The following is a 19,582-nucleotide window of genomic DNA, read 5'->3' on the forward strand; positions in this document are numbered from 1 at the left end:
AGTATAGCTGTAGTTTTCTACATTTTTATCTAACACCAAGACAGAAATGGCAAATTATGCTGGATAAAGTCTTCTGGTCACATACATTTGTATACTGAGAAATGGAAGTCCTCCACTAAAGTGTATTTCTGGCATGTACATTATAGTCAAGATCATGCAAAATTAGTTGAGCTGAACAAGTGGCTCTCATCACCAAATTTAAGGCCATTTTCTACAAAATGTTCAAATTTGTATAGCATTAAATAAGAATATCCCCTCTTTTTAGCTCCTTTGCTACACTTATGTCCACCACTTCAGGTTAAATGCTTCTAATAACAGTATATCAAAAGGTACAATCTGTTTTCATTGTGAAGCTGGTTAGATTTCATAGGGTTCCCGTGTGTTCTGTGTTTCCCCTTTTGCTGGTGTTTAGTACATGCCCGCACTAGGCCACATAGGCTTGTGAAAGCCGCTCCTTGACTTAGGGTGTTAGGGAAAAGAATTACCATACATTAAAAAATTTAAAAGCACATGGTGGCTTACATTGTGCTTTTGTCATATTTGGGTCATAATGAACAGTACAGAAGAATAGTGTAAACAGACCATCACAAACAAGCAGTACAAATGTTCAGCACCACATCTCTGTCGGAAAGTTTAACATGATTGTGTCAGCACATGTTAAGCACTTATATGAAGTTGTTATTAGAGCAGTAAATTGTACAAAAGTCTTATTGATAGGATACCCCCCCCCCCCCCTTCCCCGCCCCAATTATTTTTATCAATGAAAATTCAAGAGTTAAGAAATTGAATCATACTTTGACTTTTGTGCAGCTGTGAGGAAGTTACCAAATTAATTACATTTGTCCAATATGTTTGCTTGCAATGAGCAGATTTTGATTAAGACCTGTCTGCTTGTACAGTTTGTGGTGTATGCATTGTGCTTGTCTGTGTATGTCCAGTCAACATTCATAATCTTTTGAGTGTCTTTGTCACTCAGCCAGCTGTTTTCAGTTTAAAGTCAAACAGAAATCCTCGAAAGCAGATGCTTGACCTCAGAGGAGTGATAATGTCTATTGAGAAGCAATACAATGTGACATTCATTAATCAAGAAAATCCACAAACTTAAAAGTACCGCCACCCGTGAACAATTACTTGACTTTTTAATTAGGACTTTTTTATTTGTCTTTGAAAGGTACATTTACTTGAGAAACAACAATAAGACTTAAAATAATGTATATTTTAAATGGGCATGAGTATAATAAATTGAAAAACAATAGATAAGTATCTGAAAAGTTTTAACTAGTGTTGCTTCTCAAGTAAATTCATCTTGTTTCAGGGACTTTAAGAAGTCTTAACTTAAAGTACTCGTTACAAAAAAATTTGTTGAAATTAATAAAAGCGGTATTTGCTAGATGTTGCTCAGCCATATTAGTAATGTAGACGGATGACCCTTGAAACTGTTTTTGATCATTTCTATTTGATAATTCGGTAAAATAGATTCTCTTCCTGTTGTCCTTCCTTACCATCCTTTCAGACTGTGGTAACAGACAGAAGAGGATTATACACCTTTGTCCCATCTGGAGAGCGAGATCCATGTGCAAGTAGCTCTTGGATGGTGATCCAGTTGTCCAGTATGCGTCGGTTGCGTTTCTTGGAGCTCTTTTTCTGACTGAGCTCCAGGATTGAGGCTGGGTTCTGTCCGGACTCTGACTGGCTCTCCTTGCCCATATCCAGACCGTGTTCTCGCATATATTCCAAGCGACTTTGCATCATAAACTCTCTGCGTCTACGCTGCTCGCGGGCTCTCAGCAGATGTTGCTTACGCTCTTCTTTGCTCCAATAGCGACCCATCTTCATTTCGCTCACTGTGTCGTCATCAGTTGTCATTCCGCTACGCTCCTCACGGATCTTCATAGCTCGGGCTTTCAAGAGCCGGTCTCGGACAGGACGTTTGGCCACATAGCGGGTCCCATCGCTTCTTATCTTCACCTTCCACTCCATGCGTGGTGATGCAGGGGGAAGTGGCAAAGGTAAGGCCAGAGATAGCTTCACTGGGCTGGGGTGAGGCAATGACCCAAAGGTGATATTCCCATGACCCTCACCATCACTGCCGCCCACTGGTGCCTCACTTTCTCCTTCCACAGCTCTATCCAAGGGTCCAGAACTCTCAGAAAGTGAGGATCCCAGATGCATGCAACTCTGGTAGCGTTCTGGAGTGAAGCAGTTAGAATGACGGCGTCGAGTGAAGTAAGGACTTGACTCCGCGCTACGACCTCCATTCCTGTTATGGCCACTCACCCTAGAATCCTGTGTCACTCCTTCAGGCATGCGACGGACAGCTCCTTCTCTTGTGAGTGAGCAGAATTTCTGGTTCATAGGGCTGTTAGTCTGAAACTTCTTGTAGCTGCTTGGCGAATATGAACTGTTGAGGCTTGCTCGTCCTCTTTCACTCCAGGTTGGTCGGTCCCTGTGTCTGCTTGGCAGAGGACTTGTGGACTCATCGATTTGAGAAACTGGAAGTCGATGCTCACTCACCATAGGTGTGCTCCTGCAGCTCTCTCCCCCGGTGTTGTAAGCACTGGTGCTGTCCTTGTCCGAACGTTCCTTCTCTGGAAGTTCATTGATGTCAGATAGCTCATGCAATGGAGACCCCTGAGGTTCTGCAGACCCCCGGCCAGATGTTTCTTCCTCCATGAGCCAGGCTTTTAAACAGCGTTCTCTTAATTGCTGCATCTTCTGTGCTCGTAGAATATTCCGGCACTTGAACTCAAGGTGCCTCATTTCCTCTTCCAGAAGCGCCATCTCATGTGGAGTCAGGTTCTCATTACTGTTCTCATCCAGAGTCTCCTCCCTATTCTCAGATTCCTCTTGTGTATCTCCTTCTTTCTGCTCCTCTTTTTGAACCTGCTGCACTTTCTTCATCCTCTTCTCATAGCGACACTTGATTTCCAGAAGCTGCCTGTACCTATCGCATTCCTCTTCTGTCAGGCCCGGCATTATCATCCCACTGACGGGATCGTGAAGGTACCCACCACTTATGCTTCCACAGTTCAGTGAGTCTGTGCTAAGGTGGAGCTCTCGGAGAGGGAACAGTGGCGATGGCGTGTCGCTCCCTCCTCCTCCGCTCCTGCCGGGTCTAAACTTGCGCAAGCTGCCAGGTGTGTTAGTGGCATTTGTGTTGGAGGTGCTAGTCTGCTCATCACCCAGAAGGATGTCATGCTCAGAGGATTCTTCGTTCTTTGTGCTCTCATCTGTTCGGCCCACACCACTGTCGAGCTCTTGACTGTTGCTGAGGGTTGCTAAGCTGAGCATGGGTGTCTCTGGATGTAGGGTTTCCTCAGGAATGCCTGCTTGGGGTCTCTGTTGGCGGAAATGGTAAAGGCCGGACAGATGGGAAGTATTAAGGCTGTCCACACTCATCCCTACAGGTAACTCACAGTCAATCTCTTCTGGGTCCAAATGAGTGTCCGTCTAGGTGAAAGGCACAAAGGAAGGGAAGATAAAAATAAAGTAAGAGGGAATAGTTAGAGGCTGAACATCACCAGTATTGCCTTAAAATTAAAAACATGCAGTAATGCACTTCAACACTAGATGGCAATATAAACTTGTTTAATTGTGTGCAACATGTTCAGTTGTAAAGCAAGAATTATGAGGCCTATTATTGTTGAACCGCAGTGAGGTCTTGTATTTTCATACTTACACAAACATATATATTTATTCAATTAAATGTATCTATGTACCTTATTTTTCCAGAATGAGCAGGCGAGGCCATTTGTTAATTTAATGTGTCTGTCTCATCCGCTTCCAACCATTTTTATCTGTATAAAACAGATCGTTTTGCTGCTTGATATTGCAAACTGGTGTTTCTTACCATATTATTTGAATGTATTATCTTAAATATGAAAACACTGGTAGCACAAACAGTTTTACTCTTTACGTTATTTTCCCACACCAGCTAATGAATCAGAAGTCTTTCACAGAAAACTGCTTACTTCTGCATTAAAAAATAGAGGTGGATAGCTGGCATTTTGAACAACGTATTATGATATATTTATCACATTGAATGTACAGTGAATTGAACATATAGATAGTAAATAAGAAATATTTCATAATCACTGAGACTTTACCAATTAAAGAAACTATTTTCTTGTGAGATACTACTACTCTGACTGTTTTTGTGTTCATTTTAATTTGTGACAATAGTTATGACTTGCTACGAATCAAGATTTTTTGATGAATACATATTTATTGAAGCATTGATTTGTTTATCCTAAGTAATCTATGTCTATAGAGGGCAGCCAATAATCAGTTGCAATTATCACTTGATTATATATCAGAGTTTCATAACACAGGTTGTTTTAATGGTCTGCCCGTGACATTTCTTGAGCATATCTCTCTCTTTCATTCCTCTTGATTTAGTCAGCTTGTAAGTCAACAATCCCTTGTGTTTGTCTATCACTGTCTCTCTTTCTCTCTCAATCTCTTCCTCTTCTGGTCTGACAGCTCCACTTGTTTCTGGTCTTCAGTTCATCATTAATCTTTCTGTGCTGCTGGTAGGGTGACTGCGGATGAGAATGAGAGGTACAAAATGGCCCCTTTTTTGTTCTGATCTTGTTAGTGCTGAGCGTTGGCTGAAATGAGCTCCCTGTTTTATTCATTAGCTGATGGCTGTGCTCATGATAGATGATTTCTGCAGGCTGCACACAATAACCAACAGCCATTTTTTCAATATCACCACTGGCTCCCCAGAAATTGCTGAAAAATTGACAGTTACAAAGTCAGTAATTCAGAGTACCATATATATAGCTCTGAAATAGGTGCTCATTTAGAACAGTTCATATTTGTGTGGTGCAAGAGGTAAAATGCTGTTAAATTTGTATTAAATAAAACAATACATTTGCTTGTGCAGACAACTTTGAGATTCAGATTATTTGCTTCTGCTGGTGTTATCAATGGTGTTGATCTACTAAACAAATAAATATTAATGCACAATTAAAATTCCAGCACTGGTTAAGGGTTTACATTTATAATTGTACAAAATGCAAATTTGCTAATTTACCCAGAGCATAAATGTGCATCTGCACAACCTCTTGGCTTAGTTTATGTCCTTGGAAACTGCTTACTGTGAAAAAAAGCATGATATCCTTCCTTACTATAGTGTACCTCTCCATTTGCCCTCTTTTCCTTCAATTACTTCTCCTCTGTGCATGTCTGTATAATGGAGCACTTTTCCCCCATTCTGTAAGCAGCTTTGTTCCCTCTCACTCTTCATCTCCTTGTGGAACAGTGTTAATGGAACTGCCACAAATCCTTGACACCCATCACTGAGAGCGATCACATGATTGAGACATTGAGTGATGTGAGACTTCTGTTTCCCTTCGTTCAGCAAAATAAGTCATTAATTTTAGGATATGCTGTCACTGGGGACTGAGTGGGTCCATTAAACTTTGCATGTGCCTCAAAAAGCCTATTTTTGTGTGTATGTGTGTACCATTTAATTGTTCAGAGGATGTGAGATTAGGGGGGATGATTTAATGGTTAATTGTGTTTATCTTAGTGTCTGATTTTCTAAAAGGTTTCATATAAAAAAGACAAAATATGGTGTTATGAGAAGCCATTTGCTCCATTTTATCATATTACTGTCTAGGTCAAATAATTGATATGTAAAAGACTTTTCGTTTTATTTTGTTTGCATGTAATCTCATAAATGTATGTATTTTTCCTCTTTATTCTAATGGGTTTCTTTCTCTTTCACATCTGTGTTATATTTATTTACCTCTATCTCTGGTCTGGCCAGCAGTAATGAGAAGTTGGTGCTGTCCTCACGAGTCAGGATGGCCACCGCTTCCTCGCGGTTCTGCACTTCCATCCCATTTATCTAATGTGGGACAGACAGAGACTTCATTCACAGCCATGTCCAAACACTAAAGGTCAGCTCTTTTCCCAAAACAACATAACATCCAAACTTCAGCAAAAGAGTGGTTATGTTTCGACTGAGTCCTTGGTGTTAGATTCACATCAGAAACCAGAAGAAATGAAGAACCTTTTGAGACAGAGGCAACATGACGCACTGTCTTTGCTGTTCTGTAATTATTCTCTAGAGTAATTGTGTGGGCTGTGTTAAAAGTCACACCAATTATCTGTTTATAGACTGATTGTCTCTAGAAACGCTTGACCTCCCAGATGAACATGATGACATGATGATGTCAGTTCATCAGTGGTTGTTGTTGATGTCATTTGATTGTAGCAGCACATCTGAGCAAAATACATACCTGTAATATCCTGTCCCCCTTCCTGATTCTTCCATCTTTTGCTGCTATGCTGTTTGGATTCACCTAAGAATATTCACTGCTTAAATATCAACTCGATAACTCGAATAACTCTGAATATTTCGAATGAGGTTGTGTTTAGCAGTAAAATAGCATTCGGCCTCATGTGGTCACTCACTTCCCCAATGTAGATGCCTTGGTCTTCCTCATCGTCTGTCCGGTAACAGACTGTTAGCCCCAGTTTATCCTGCTGACTCGACTTATACAACTCCACCTCCTGACAAAGACAGAGAGGAAGAGCTGTTTATAGGGCAGAGATTAAACCCCTCAGCTTTAAAGATGCACCGGGACAGAAAACCAGCTAGAGCAAATTTATGAGGTATTATAGGTTGTGTACAGGTTACTGGTCTTCTGTTAACCCATGTAATCCCATTTTTTCCCCTTAGAGTGAATGCGTTTTATTTATATATTGTATTATTTATTTTATTATATTATTGAATCAGTAAATCTGTATTTAAAATGATTTTATAATTTTTTAATTAATTATTACTATTTTTTTTTCTTTTCTTTTTTTTTGTAGATAGTTACAATTATTATGGACTCCTCTGGGTATTTATACCACACAGGGTAAAAAAATAAATAAACAGTATTTAATTTGTTAAAAATATTGGTTACTCGTTCATGGTTGAATGTAAAAGGCTATTCTGATTTTTTTATTTCCCACCTCATATTCTAGTTCTTCTCGTTGATCCACCTCATGGTTGGCAACATTGAAGTAGTCATTTGGATCACTATGTTCTTGCCCCAGAGAACCACTGTGAAAAGACATGTGTTTCTTCAGCAGGTTTTCAGCATTTGTCCATCCCACAGACACACACAGATAGTAATGAGAACTGATCAAGAGGCAGAGGACAGTGAAGACGCTCACAGTTCATTCAGCAGGTATGGCTCCACCAGCTGTGCGAGGGACGGGGAGGGTGGGGGCATGGGTGATCCACTGCTCGGGTAAGACCCTCTGTCCCCATTCAGGAAGTTCTGGAAGCTGATGTCGGTCTGGGTGCCGTTGTCCACACAGTCTGTAATAGCCATGAGCCGAGCCGTGCCAGCAGCTGTACCCAATCTCCTCCTGTGACCCTTACATACCACCTGAAGTAGGAGGGGGTCATGAGGTTCCCCATCTTTGTCCTTGGACAGGTGAGATGTCCTTCTGCCTTTGAGCTGCACACAGTGAAAATAATTCCATTGCATGCCCATTTAAAAAAGAATGTACTTGGTTGTTATTGGTTGCACTTCTAAAAGTGCTGAAGCAGCACTATAGAGAGAATGAAGTGGAGAAAGAGGGATACAGGGATAAGAAAAATGAGAGAAGGAGAGAGAGAGAAGATAAATGCATAAATAAGCAAAACTCAAGGAAGGATGTTGTTTTGCTCCTCCTTGGTGAGAAGTAACATTGCAAAGCAGCAAAAATGGCTATTGCAAGACAAGCATGAGCTCTCCATCATCCAATCACGAAAAAAGAAATAGAATGACAAGAAACTGCAAATATATAAAATACTGATTTTATAGAAGATTCTGCTGCTTTATCATTCAAAAGTCTGGGATCTGTATGATTTTTTTTATTATTAATTTATAGTTTATTCTGTTTACCAAAGCTGCATTTATTTAATTAAACATACAGTAAAAAAAAAAAAAACATAACTGAATTTTTAGCAGCCATTTTTCAGTCTTCTGTGTCATACAATCCTTCAGAAATCATTCTAATATGCTGATTTGGTTTGTTTTACTTTTGAACAGTAAAGTATAGATATGTGTTAAGACAAACTTCAGTCTAAGTGGAATATGTCCTACCTTTACTTCTGCATCAATGGGACGCAGATTGTTTCCCTTCTGTGGAGATAAACAGAGCAGAACCAGATTAAAAAGGGTTAACATGGGTAGCTTTAAACAGAAATAATAACAGCTGTGTGCTGCAGTGTTGTATTGATTGCTAGTTCATTTTGATTAAGGGTGATATTAATCTTTATAACAGTTAATGTTTTAGCAGGCTCTTTTTATTGCACATCATTGCATCTTGAGTACAATGACAAAAATAGTGTTTATGTATCAGGAAATTATTTTGGTTTAATTTATGTATACAGTGTATTCGGTACAATCTTTTGATTCCAATTTCTCACGTAATTTTTTTTTTACTTGCCACTCAGCATGTGTCTGTATTTGTTACAGAAAAGATGTTCTAGATATAGATTGTAATGGAGCTGCAATCATGGTTATGACCCAAAACAATTTCACCACAATTACCCGAAATTATAATGATCTATGATCTATAATTATAAATCAATCCAAAATCTATTAGACACACCAGAATAGTGATATAGGTAAATTACTGAAATATTTTGTCCCATCATGTCTTCAAAATCAGTGACTTATGGAATTATAACGTACTACATGTGCTGTTGAGGATGCAGGTTAGTGACTTCCAAACTATTGGTTTATTTATTGTTGTTATAACGGACAGATATCTGACAGTGCAGATTTGAATTTGTGCATTGGGACAGTTCAGGCCTTCGGGCCTTACGAAGGGACAGATGAGAGGTGTTTTAACCCTTAAGAATACAACCCACAATCAATACAAGGTTAATACTATACTGCAAGTACTTTTGACAACCCCTCCTACCCTCCCCCCCCCTCTGTTTCTTTAATCCTTCTCAAAGCAGTCAAGCTACAAATAGTTGACCCATAGAGACCAGGTCTCACCTCTATCCTTATGCTGTTTGACTGAAAGTCTTTCAATGTCTTAAAGAGGTGAAACCTATTTAATTTTCATTGTGTTTGGCTTATTATTGATCCTGTCAGTGGCTTTGATTACAAATGGACTGTTTGCACACGGGATTCAATGTTGATGGAGCAAAAGTGATATTGGCAAACATGGACTTCTCAAGCAGAAAAGATTTTCTATATGTTCCCTGACTCGTATAGAAAATGCTTGTTATTGTATGATTCTATCAATGTATTAGTATTTATGATTTGTATACATGAGATCATAGAGAAATTACAAGTAGTTCTACATCGGAAAGCAGTGTGTTGGAAATTTCCAAACATTTGTTTTCGTGTTTTTAGAGAAACAACAGAGTGTGTCAAATTGACTGTGATGGAATTTCTTCTGCATGATTAAGTTGCCTACAGAACTCAGTGGGTGATTGTGCTTATCAGTTCAATACCAGGAGACAGCAATTACATCACTTTAACTCCTGATACACTTCTATTGACCTTCATCCTGTACATTTGCCCCTGCGGAAAAATTGCTTTGTTAATGAAGGAGCTTCTGAAGGCGCTCACAGATACCTCAATGCACATCCGCACCCCAACAATCCCTACCATCTCACCATGGGACGCCTACATTAACTCAGAGTCTGGGACCTACCAAACATGCCGCATTGATTATGCCACTTTCAAAGACATGCAACTGGAAGCATTAAAAAAGTCCATTTTGTTTTGTTGTTTTTTTTAGTAAAAGGAAATGTTTAACCTTCAGAAATTGTCAATCTAGCTAGTATGGGAACACATTCAGATTTTTTCCTTTTCTTGATTGTTTATTAGCTTTAAAAGTATTGTTCATTCTTAGTTTGATACGCAATGCAGTTATCAAACACAAGTCACAATGTAACAGAAGTAGAAACAAGTATTGTCAAGTTGACAAGTAATAGTTTCCATTTGCAAACAAATACCTTTTTATTGTTTTTTGTGCCTTATAGGTTAGACATTTTATCTGCTTATTGCATCTGTAAGTGCTTTAATGCATCTACTTTGCCACCTCTGAGTATTAACTCTGGTGTGTATTAGTGCAGCAGAATGAGCTTTTTTATTGTAGTGACAGGTTATTTGTTGTTGCATTTCCACCGACAGCCTGCTAATTATAAAACAGAAACAGAAGGCTGTTTCCCACTAGATTCTCCTCCAAATAACTATTCTTTTTTTTCCGACTTTCATTTTGAAATGAGCTTGCTTCTCTCAATCATCTTGACCCAGTTAAACAAAGTGTTAGAAATGCTAAACGTCTTCTCAAAGGTTCTAAGCACTGCAATAAACTAGGTCAACTCAGTTTGAGGTTCTAAATTTTGCCTTTTACATTGTTCCCAAACTCTATTCTAGTCCTCTCTCCCTCTTTCCATCACCTTCCCCTCAGGATTTCGTCTTGCTTTTGATTAGAGTTTAGAGGAGGGAAACTCTCTCTCTCTCTCTCTCTCTCTCTCTCTCTCTCTCTCTCTCTCTTTCTCTCTCCGCTCTAGATTGAACCTTAACCTCCATTAATCCTGAGTCCTGAGCAGTGATATATGTATGTTCAGGACAGGGCAATAACAATTTTTACTCCTACCACTGCTCCCGATCAGGGCAGGGCAAGGGTCATGCTAGAAACCAGAGAAGAATTTAACTAAAGGTTACTTGTGCCCAAAATGTCAGTCTGGATTAGTTTTACTTTCTTCTTTTTTTCCCCCATTCTTGGAGCAGGTGAAGGGTGGACCATTTTATCTTTTTTCCTTTCATGTCACTGTGTGGTTGGAAGAGACCTCCTGCAGCGTAGAGGGCACACGAGTAGATTTTGTTTATTTACATCAGTGTGTGTGCGTCTTCGCCGTTATTATTGCATCTACGTGCGTTGCAGTGAGAAAGCATGTAAGTCTTGCTTAATGACCTTAGTTGCCTTGGCAACGGCATCCCATAGAGACAAATTTGACAGGGTATGTTAGGTAGCGGCAGGAAGACTGAGAGCACGAGAGGGAAACTCATCAGACATGTCGTGGGGTGGGGTTAGGCAGGATTACAAAAGGCAAAGCATTTTCTAAAAGGCTCATTTTGAGAGACTCAACATGCATAGTATTTTTGCTGCAGACCGAGCTCATTTAAACCTTATCATAAGACTAAAGCTTGGAAGCAATTAGCAGGGATGAGCGTTGCACTGCCAAATGAATATGATGGCGTTCACGGATAGCGATTCCATGTGCTCAGATATTCCAGCAGAGCCGGCTAATGTTATCTGGTGTGAATGGTATTATTCATGCCTGCAGCAGCTTGTCCTGAGTCCAGTGAAGCCTGTCAGGATGTGTCTGCTCTTCATTATCGTGTGCCCAGCCACAGAGCAGAAGAAAGAGCAAATGCCACTTACTCAGATATACAGAGCATGACACTGATGAAAGACTGGGGGAGAATATACAGTGTCACTATGAGAAGCGCTTTAGAGTAGGCAACAAGAGGTGTATTTTATTGGGGTTTTTATCTTACAATGCCACTTAACCCTTGGCAGCTTGTTGCTTTTATAAAACATAGTGACAGCATTACAATGATAAAAGACATTAAGTCAAGAAAATGACTGATGTTTGGTGGTTACCAACCAGGGGATTGGTTATTTTTTGGTTATTTTTTTTTAAAAGCCCACCAATAAGTCTCCACAATATTTCAGTCCCTTGAAATGGCTCAGGTCCCTCCTTCAAGCCTGAGGGAGTTTTCACCAGTTTCATTGATGCCAGGCAGAAAGTCATAAATCCAAATGGCTTACCTACTGTGCAAAATTCAGGATTCAGTATGATTTTTACATTTTGTATTAATGCATTAAATTGACAAAAGTGACATTAAATACATAGTTCCAGATGAATTCAGTTTTAAATGAGTGCTTTTGAAATGTCTTTTCTTTAAAGAATCCTGAAAAATGTATCACAGTTCTCATGAATACATAAGCAGCACAACTTTTTTCAACACCAATAATAACAAGAAATGTTTCTAGAGCACCAAATAAACAGCCTTCTGAATGATCTTTCTGAAAGATCATGCAGCACTGAAGACTGGAGAAATGGCTACTGAAAATTCAGCGTTGCATCACAGATATTTTAAAATATATTAAAACCCAAAATAGTTATTTTAAATAATTTTACTGTGTTTTTTATCAAATAAATGCAGCTTTGGTGAGCATAAGGGACTTTAAAAAAACACTTAAATGTATAAATAGATGATGGGGTGAGTAAATGATGGCAGAATTAAAATTTTTGGGTGAATATACTTTAACGTTAGAATGATTTAGGAAAACATGTAATGCCTCATGATGATGTCACCCACAGCTTGTCATGGCTCTCCTGCCAATATCATTTTGCATCACATTCTAAAGCGCATTATATATGCTTCACGATTCCTTTGCGGTAAATCCAGGGGGCTTCCAGTGTTGGTGCAGCTGATTTGGCAGGGGGTTTATGGTGTCTTTCAGCTCTCTCCACTAAAAAGTGTGCAGCATTTAAAACAGGCTCACACAGAGAGGACTCTCTGTCACTGCATAAGAAACTAGTTTAGAGTAAAACCCTCTGTGAAGAGCCTCAGGCAGTGGAGGATATGGCGGAGAGAAGATCTGGAAATTGAAGTGAGATTGAAGAGATCAAGTGGGAGATCCTCTCAGTATTAGAAAAAGCTAGACTTATCCTGGCATGACATTGCGGTCTGGCGGAGAAAGCAAATTGCTCTCTGAACAAAACTTCAAAGTGGCAAACTCAAGCTGTGGAGAGGATTTTAGTCAAGTGGAGTTTAAATGTTGCAGGTGAAGGAACAGAGAGGTGGCAATGCATTTGAAATGGATTGCATTTTGTTTGGTAGTCTTCAGAGTTTAAAATTTTTCTTTTTCTTTTTTTTAAGAAAATAGGAGACACATTACTGTTGTTTAATACCATAGTATGAAAATGAAGCGGGTTTATTTTAGTTAGCTAAAAATCATTATTTGTAATAAAGTAAACTTTAACTCAAATAAATTATATTTTAAAAAAATACTTGCTATTTGGCAAGACATCAATCCTCATTTAAATTTCATTTAACTTAATGTACTAAAATACCTAAAACAAAAAAAAAAAGAATACAAACCACATAGACAAAACTAATAACTATTAAAAATGACAAAACATAAAATTTTAATAAAACAAACAAATACATGAGAGTGAAAAAAATTCTAAATATTACTAAAAATAAATATAATTAAGTTTTAAATATAATAAATTTTAAAAAGAAATAATTCTACTAAAATATCACTGTTTAGTAGCTACATGAAAAATGTTTACATGCATGTTATTTATTAATTTTAAAATCATACATTTCTCAGCTGTTTTTATTAGTTTCTTTTGTAAAAAAGAAGAGACACTTTACTGTTATTCACTACATATTTAGAAGTTTTGGTATTTAGTTTTATATAAATGTAAATAAATTATGTAACCACCTAAAATCACCTATAAACACCACAGCAATGTTCTAACAACCACTCTAAACAGCAACCGCATTGCAACAACCCAGAACACTTAAGAATAATAGAAGTGAGTTGTGCATAGACTCGCATTCTATTCAGAAAACATATAAATCAGTTAATATTTGCATATTCATGAGCATGGCCTTGCAGAAGGCTGTAATAGTTAGTTTGCACAGGTGTCATAGATACTTTAATACTTTTTGGACCCTTTGATACTTTAATTCAGGGTGACATTACACTGCAACTACATTTCATTTGTCAGCTTTAAGCTATGTGTTCAGAGGCGTGCCATGCTTTTTTATTTTGCATAGTCAAAGGATCGGTTTTGCTCTGATACACACATACTCCGCTTCTGAATTCAATAAACTTTGAATTTGATTTTAGCATTCCTTTCCCATCTCTTCACTCAGTGCCACAGCCACAGATATTTAACACACCTGATAGGCTTTATTATTAGCAGATCTGCCCTTCTCTCATCCTGCTCCACTTTCCAGCAGTATAAATATCCCCTAGCTATCAATCATAGTCATATGACCTGTCATGTGGTTGGAAAAATGACAGAATGGAAACTTTAACACCTTACCAGTGGAAGAGATTTAAAAAGCTTTTTCTCTCTGTCTATTCGAAAATCTCACCGCCATGTCAATTAAAGGATGCTGAGTAGGAAGTCCTTGTGCTGTTTAGGGGATTGTGGTTTTCAAACACAGGATTAATTCATTAAATTGTTTGCCTAAAGCACCACCTTAATTCAAAGGCCCCTTGACACATCTTAAACCTGTTCTGTTAAGATAAACAGTTTCCAATTTGCTGGCAGATCTACAATCCCTGTAAGCTTAGCATGCATAAACCCTGGTGTCACATAAGACAGCAGAATGTGAGTGTTTTTTATTACTAGTGGCGCAAAGCAGAACTTTTTGGTTCAGTTTTAAGAAGAAAAGGAGCCTCATTCAGAAGTAAAGGACCTTGAACCCCAACTTTAAGTATAGTTATTTGAGGAACACTTCATGGTTACAGATCAAGAAATGATCATCTTACACAACATTATCTATATTTTGCCCAATCTTAAATTGGCCATCCAAAATCATTTTCCTTTGATATTTGAACTTCCTGTATCCATATTTCAGCATCAAATGGAAACCTTTTCAGAAAGAGTTGAAGCTGTTACAGTAAAGGGAGGACCGACTCCCTGTTTACTGCCCATGCTTTTAAAAAATGAATGTTCAGTAGTTGAAGTGCTACTTTTACATTTGATATGTAGTTTATTTTATATAACATGCTACAACTGCTACAATTTAATAAACTATTATTCAAATGTTTGGGTAAAAAATGATTTTTGAAAGGAATCTTATGCTCACAAGGCTGTATTTGTTAGGTCAAAAATATAGTGCAAACTGTAATATTGTGAAATGTTATTACAATTGAAAACAACTGCTTATTTTTTAGTATATTTTAAAATGTAATTTATTTATATTATGGCAAAGCTAAATTTTCAGCAACAATTACTGTAGTTTTCAGTGTCACATGATCCTTCATAAATCATTCTAATATTCTGATTTGATGCTTAAGACACATTTCTTATTATTGTCAATCTTAAAAATGGTTGTGCAGTTTTTTTTATTTATTTATTCATTTTGTAGAAATTGTGATAGATTCTTTAAAAAAAATAGAAGGTTCAAAAGAACAGAATTTATTTGAAATAGAAATGTAACATTATAAATGTCTTTACAGCACATTCTTGCTGAATACAAATATAAAATAAAAAATGACCCTAAACTTTTTAATGGTTGAAAATGTCACATTATAAGTGTTACATTCATATTTATGTTGCATAATTAATTTGACTACCTTGGTGAAATGTTTACCTCCTAGAATGATCCTCAGTAAACACATGATGGCAAGTGCAAAGTTAAAAAATGAAGAGAAAATTAATTATGAACTTGGTATTCTCACCTGAAACATGATCCTGTATTGTTCCTCCGGCCTGTTCACCACACACATGTTGCAGCCCATCGTGGCTCATGGATTCCTGAGGGGGTGCGATTCCTCGATGCTCTTCGCTTCCTGATTCTCCGACGAAGTTGTTGATCCCTGCCGTCCAATTACAGTAATCCCTCCCTGAGATCAGAAGTTAAGACTCTGCACTCCATGAAAGGGCTTTGATGTCCTTTTCTTTGTCTGCTTCCCTCATTCAGGCCCGGCTGCTGTTTTAATTGAGGTCCAACCCGGGAAACGGGATCACAGACGCTGCAGCATCCAGCCGTGAGAAAGTCAGGGTTTGATCGCTGATGAATGGAGCCTCTGATGTCTGTGTGCTTTTAGTCAGCTTTGAATTTCCAACACACTCAGGGAAGTTGGTTTAATGTTTTTAGCTTTAAAACTTCACATATGATGATGCGAATAAGATACATTATTAGACAGATAATGTTGAAACAACACTTTGAAACAAGCAGCAAACAGCACGATGTGACAGGATTCAATTTACAGATTCCGCCGTGTCTGAACAATATCATCAAAGAGATGATCTGCCTAACGTGAACTCCCTGGTGCCCCCGCCAAAGCCGTAGACTAAGACATGAATTATTAAATAAAAGATGCAATAAACAAATGTTTACTTTCTGCCACTCCGTATTCCCCTGAGAGATGCTTTCCTTCACACTCTGATTCTATTATTAGAGAGCTTGTTTCCTTCATTTACATATAACAACGCTCTCTAGGCGCAGACATGCATGTCAGGCTATTTGAAGTGCTTTAAAACATGTTGCTTGTGTCTGTAACTAGTGCCTGCTGCGATTCTAGACTTTTGTATTTCCGTTCCATCATTAATTATTATTACAATTTCAATGCAGATGTGTTTGGATGTTCATTAGCTGTTATTATAACCGCAAGTCTATGGATGCTGGTGCCATACCTAATTTCATATTCCCTCTCCACAGCATGTTGTATTTGACACCTGCATGTATTTATTTATTCATCTTTTCCTTGTCCTCCACAAAGTGAGGCTGTAATCCCACCTCTCATTAGCACTCACTTTTCAGAAAAGAGCCTGTCGTTCACAGATCACATCAAACCAGCCCTCTTCCTTTCTTCCCGGAATTCCAGCTGCGTGCTCATGGCAGAAAATGAATGAGAGAGTGCACCTGTCAGATCATTTCTCTCTCGCACTACGGAGGTGAGCTCAGCTCTTTCGCCGAACAGTGTATGTCAGTCTACAAGGACTGTTCTCTCCATCGCATGATGGAAGGATGATTGAAAGGGTTGAAGAGGAAGTATCTGATCTTCAGCAGAGAATGAATTGAACACTGCCCTACATCTGCCCAGCTTCCGAGAGAAATCCAGATTCAACAGAGCCTCAGGATATAAAATAAATCTTTAAAGCGCATATTAGTCCAATGCTAATGAGGTTCCCTTATGTTTCTGCTGCTCGAGTCTGGAGATTTGGGATGTAATCCAGCTTGCTTGAGTGTTTGAAGATGAATGAAGTGGAGCCATGCGTTTCCAAAGAGAAAAACAAAGTCATTCAGTCTGATGGTGGGATGCTAAATCTGAAAAATCAGTTCGAGAATGTCTCAAGGCTCAGCTGGAGCGGCGCCAGCCCAGTGCGTGTACATGTGTATCTGCAGAGAGAGGAAAAGCTGCTGGGTTGGAGGAAACGTGGGGATCGGCACCACTGCACAAGCTGGAGCCCCTTACAGCTTTACAGCTGGCCCCTCCTCTCCCTGCAATACCAGCCAATATTCACCAGCCAGCTCTCATCTCTCTCTCTCTTTCTCTCTCTCTCTCACTCACTTACTCACTCAGCCTCTCTCTTGTACTTACAGGTGATAGCTTCACCCTCCCACCTTCCTTTCCTGCTTCCCTCATATCTTTTTTCCCAGTCCCTCTCCACTGTCTCTCTCTTTCTCTCTGTCACCTGTATTGGAAGCAGCTTTGCACTCGGGGTCTTTGTTGCCTGTTGTGAAAGGAGCTGAAGCTGTTGTCAGTCTCTGGCTGTCAGCACACAAACAGAATTTATGACCACATAGACCAAGGAGCTTTGAGAAGCGTGACTCTCTCTTGTGGCCATTCTTTTTCACCTTAACGCTTGCAACCATACTGCAATAGGACAATAGGTGTGCTACATAATCACCAGAGTCACAATATAGTGCATCACCGAGTGCATTATTGCTTGTTATAATAAAAAGCAATGTTATTCATTATAAAAATGCATACAAATTAAATTTAATTATTGCATTCATAATAAAAAACATATTAAATATATTAGTAAAATAAATGTATTGAAGTAAAGTTGCTCTCATTCATTTTTACTAATGAAAAAAAATGTTTCAAACTACTTTTGTACAGTAGCATGAAAACAGATAATTAAAAAAAATATATGGTTTTATTCTAGATGGAGCAGGTGGCATCATAGGTGCAGAAACATTGGGCCATGTCACAATCAGAATACTACTAAATACTGTTTAATAACTCTGTTACTGGATGCTTTTGATTGTTTGTGATGTGGATTTTTTTTTTTTTTGAAGATATAGTTCTTGTAAACAATAACAGAATATATATATATATATTTCTCCCTCCACTAGATGATACAGTCCTTGACATGTAAACAATAACAGATAGTTTTCTCTATGGGTTATTATTATATACACAGTTGTTAGGTAAACAGGTGTTTGGCATCATAGATTTGACTATATTGTGTATTTTTGCACATTTTGATAAATTTAGCACTGTAATATAAAAATCAACCTGTAGGACTGGAGTTAACAATGATAAAGCAATATTCAACAAGCACAGTGTAAAATGATGTACCTGCTAGAGTCTAATGCTAAACAATGCTGAACACCAGTGGTGTGTTCTGTAAGACATGGCGTGTTGGTTATAAGGTGTGATGAGAGGTCCCTGTGCATTTGCTGATAACCTGTTATCTCATGCTGTCCCTCTGACTCCTCACTGCACCATGGGTAGTCATGCAAAACCAGAGCTGCCTTTTAAAAGAGTTTATTAGATTTTGTGAGGTACTGGTTTATTTAGAGAACATGGATTACAATGCTAAATTAATATAAACCAACCTACAAAACCCTACTGTGATGCTGTCTCTGGCTTTATTATTACAGTCTCATGTCATTCATGTCACTCTTTCTTTTTATTATTTATAACACAGGGTCTGGTTCATAGTGATGAAATTTTGCATTGCATATTGCATTTCTCTCTCTCTCTCTCTCTCTCTCTCTCTCACGCTCTATGTGGACGTGCATGTGTGTGATTTTAATTTATTTATACACACACACACAGATTTTGCAATATTCAGACATGAATTGAATGTCTTTTAAAATTCCAATTAAATTGAATTGAATCTGGATTGATGAAGAAATCTGAATATGTAACTGTTAATCAAATTTGAATTTAATGATGTAGAAACAAATGGAATGGAATTTAAATAAACTCATATAACTCCTTTAAGTGTAGTATTTAGTAATACATTTAATTTATAATTTCAGGATTTGAATATTGTATATTTGCCATTACAAGGACTGTCACTGACCTCCTCTGTTCTCTTTCTCTTAGACTATGCTTCTGTGTCTTGGAGACAACCTGGCAGCTGTGATTATCCTTGCTGACACAGGGTAGACCTGTCCAGTGCATCTTCGGGAATCAGACAAGTAGGTTTATTTTAATACACTCCACTGCACTTTGACACACAACAAAATAACATGCTGTTGACTGACATTTATCAGTTCACATGGAAACACATCTCACACTGAGATCCACCTCACAGCCACACATGCAGAGCTCAGTGTTGTCATATGTATGCTATATAAATAAAATCAAACAATATATAATGTTATTGTATACAATTATATATATATATATATATATATATATATATATATTGTGTGTATGCATTTTAGATCATATCTCACATTTTATAGTATAATACTATAATTCAATTTAGGAACACAAAGACAAAGCATAAAAGATGGACAGAAAAAAACAGATGGGGGAGATAAGGAGAACTGAGTGAGTGACTGAGGTTAGTCTACAGTGATTACAAATTCAATATGTAATATATTTT

The 19,582-nt window shown here is 38.1% G+C and overlaps 1 protein-coding gene across 1 annotated transcript; it reads right to left on the minus strand.

The window, feature by feature from the left end:
* Positions 1 to 1,178: 1,178 nt before the first annotated feature.
* On the minus strand, positions 1,179 to 17,576 carry pdzd4 (PDZ domain containing 4). The gene is made up of 8 exons (XM_059503745.1): positions 15,466 to 17,576; positions 8,097 to 8,135; positions 7,177 to 7,466; positions 6,973 to 7,063; positions 6,427 to 6,525; positions 6,252 to 6,314; positions 5,756 to 5,857; positions 1,179 to 3,450 (listed from the first exon to the last, which is right to left on the minus strand). Exons 1-8 carry the CDS (start codon positions 15,523 to 15,525, stop codon positions 1,510 to 1,512), a joined length of 2,685 nt encoding a protein of 894 aa, XP_059359728.1. The 5' UTR covers positions 15,526 to 17,576; the 3' UTR covers positions 1,179 to 1,509.
* Positions 17,577 to 19,582: the final 2,006 nt, after the last annotated feature.

The sequence above is a fragment of the Carassius carassius genome, chromosome 21 (assembly GCF_963082965.1).
Source record: "Carassius carassius chromosome 21, fCarCar2.1, whole genome shotgun sequence".
NCBI lineage: Eukaryota > Metazoa > Chordata > Actinopteri > Cypriniformes > Cyprinidae > Carassius > Carassius carassius.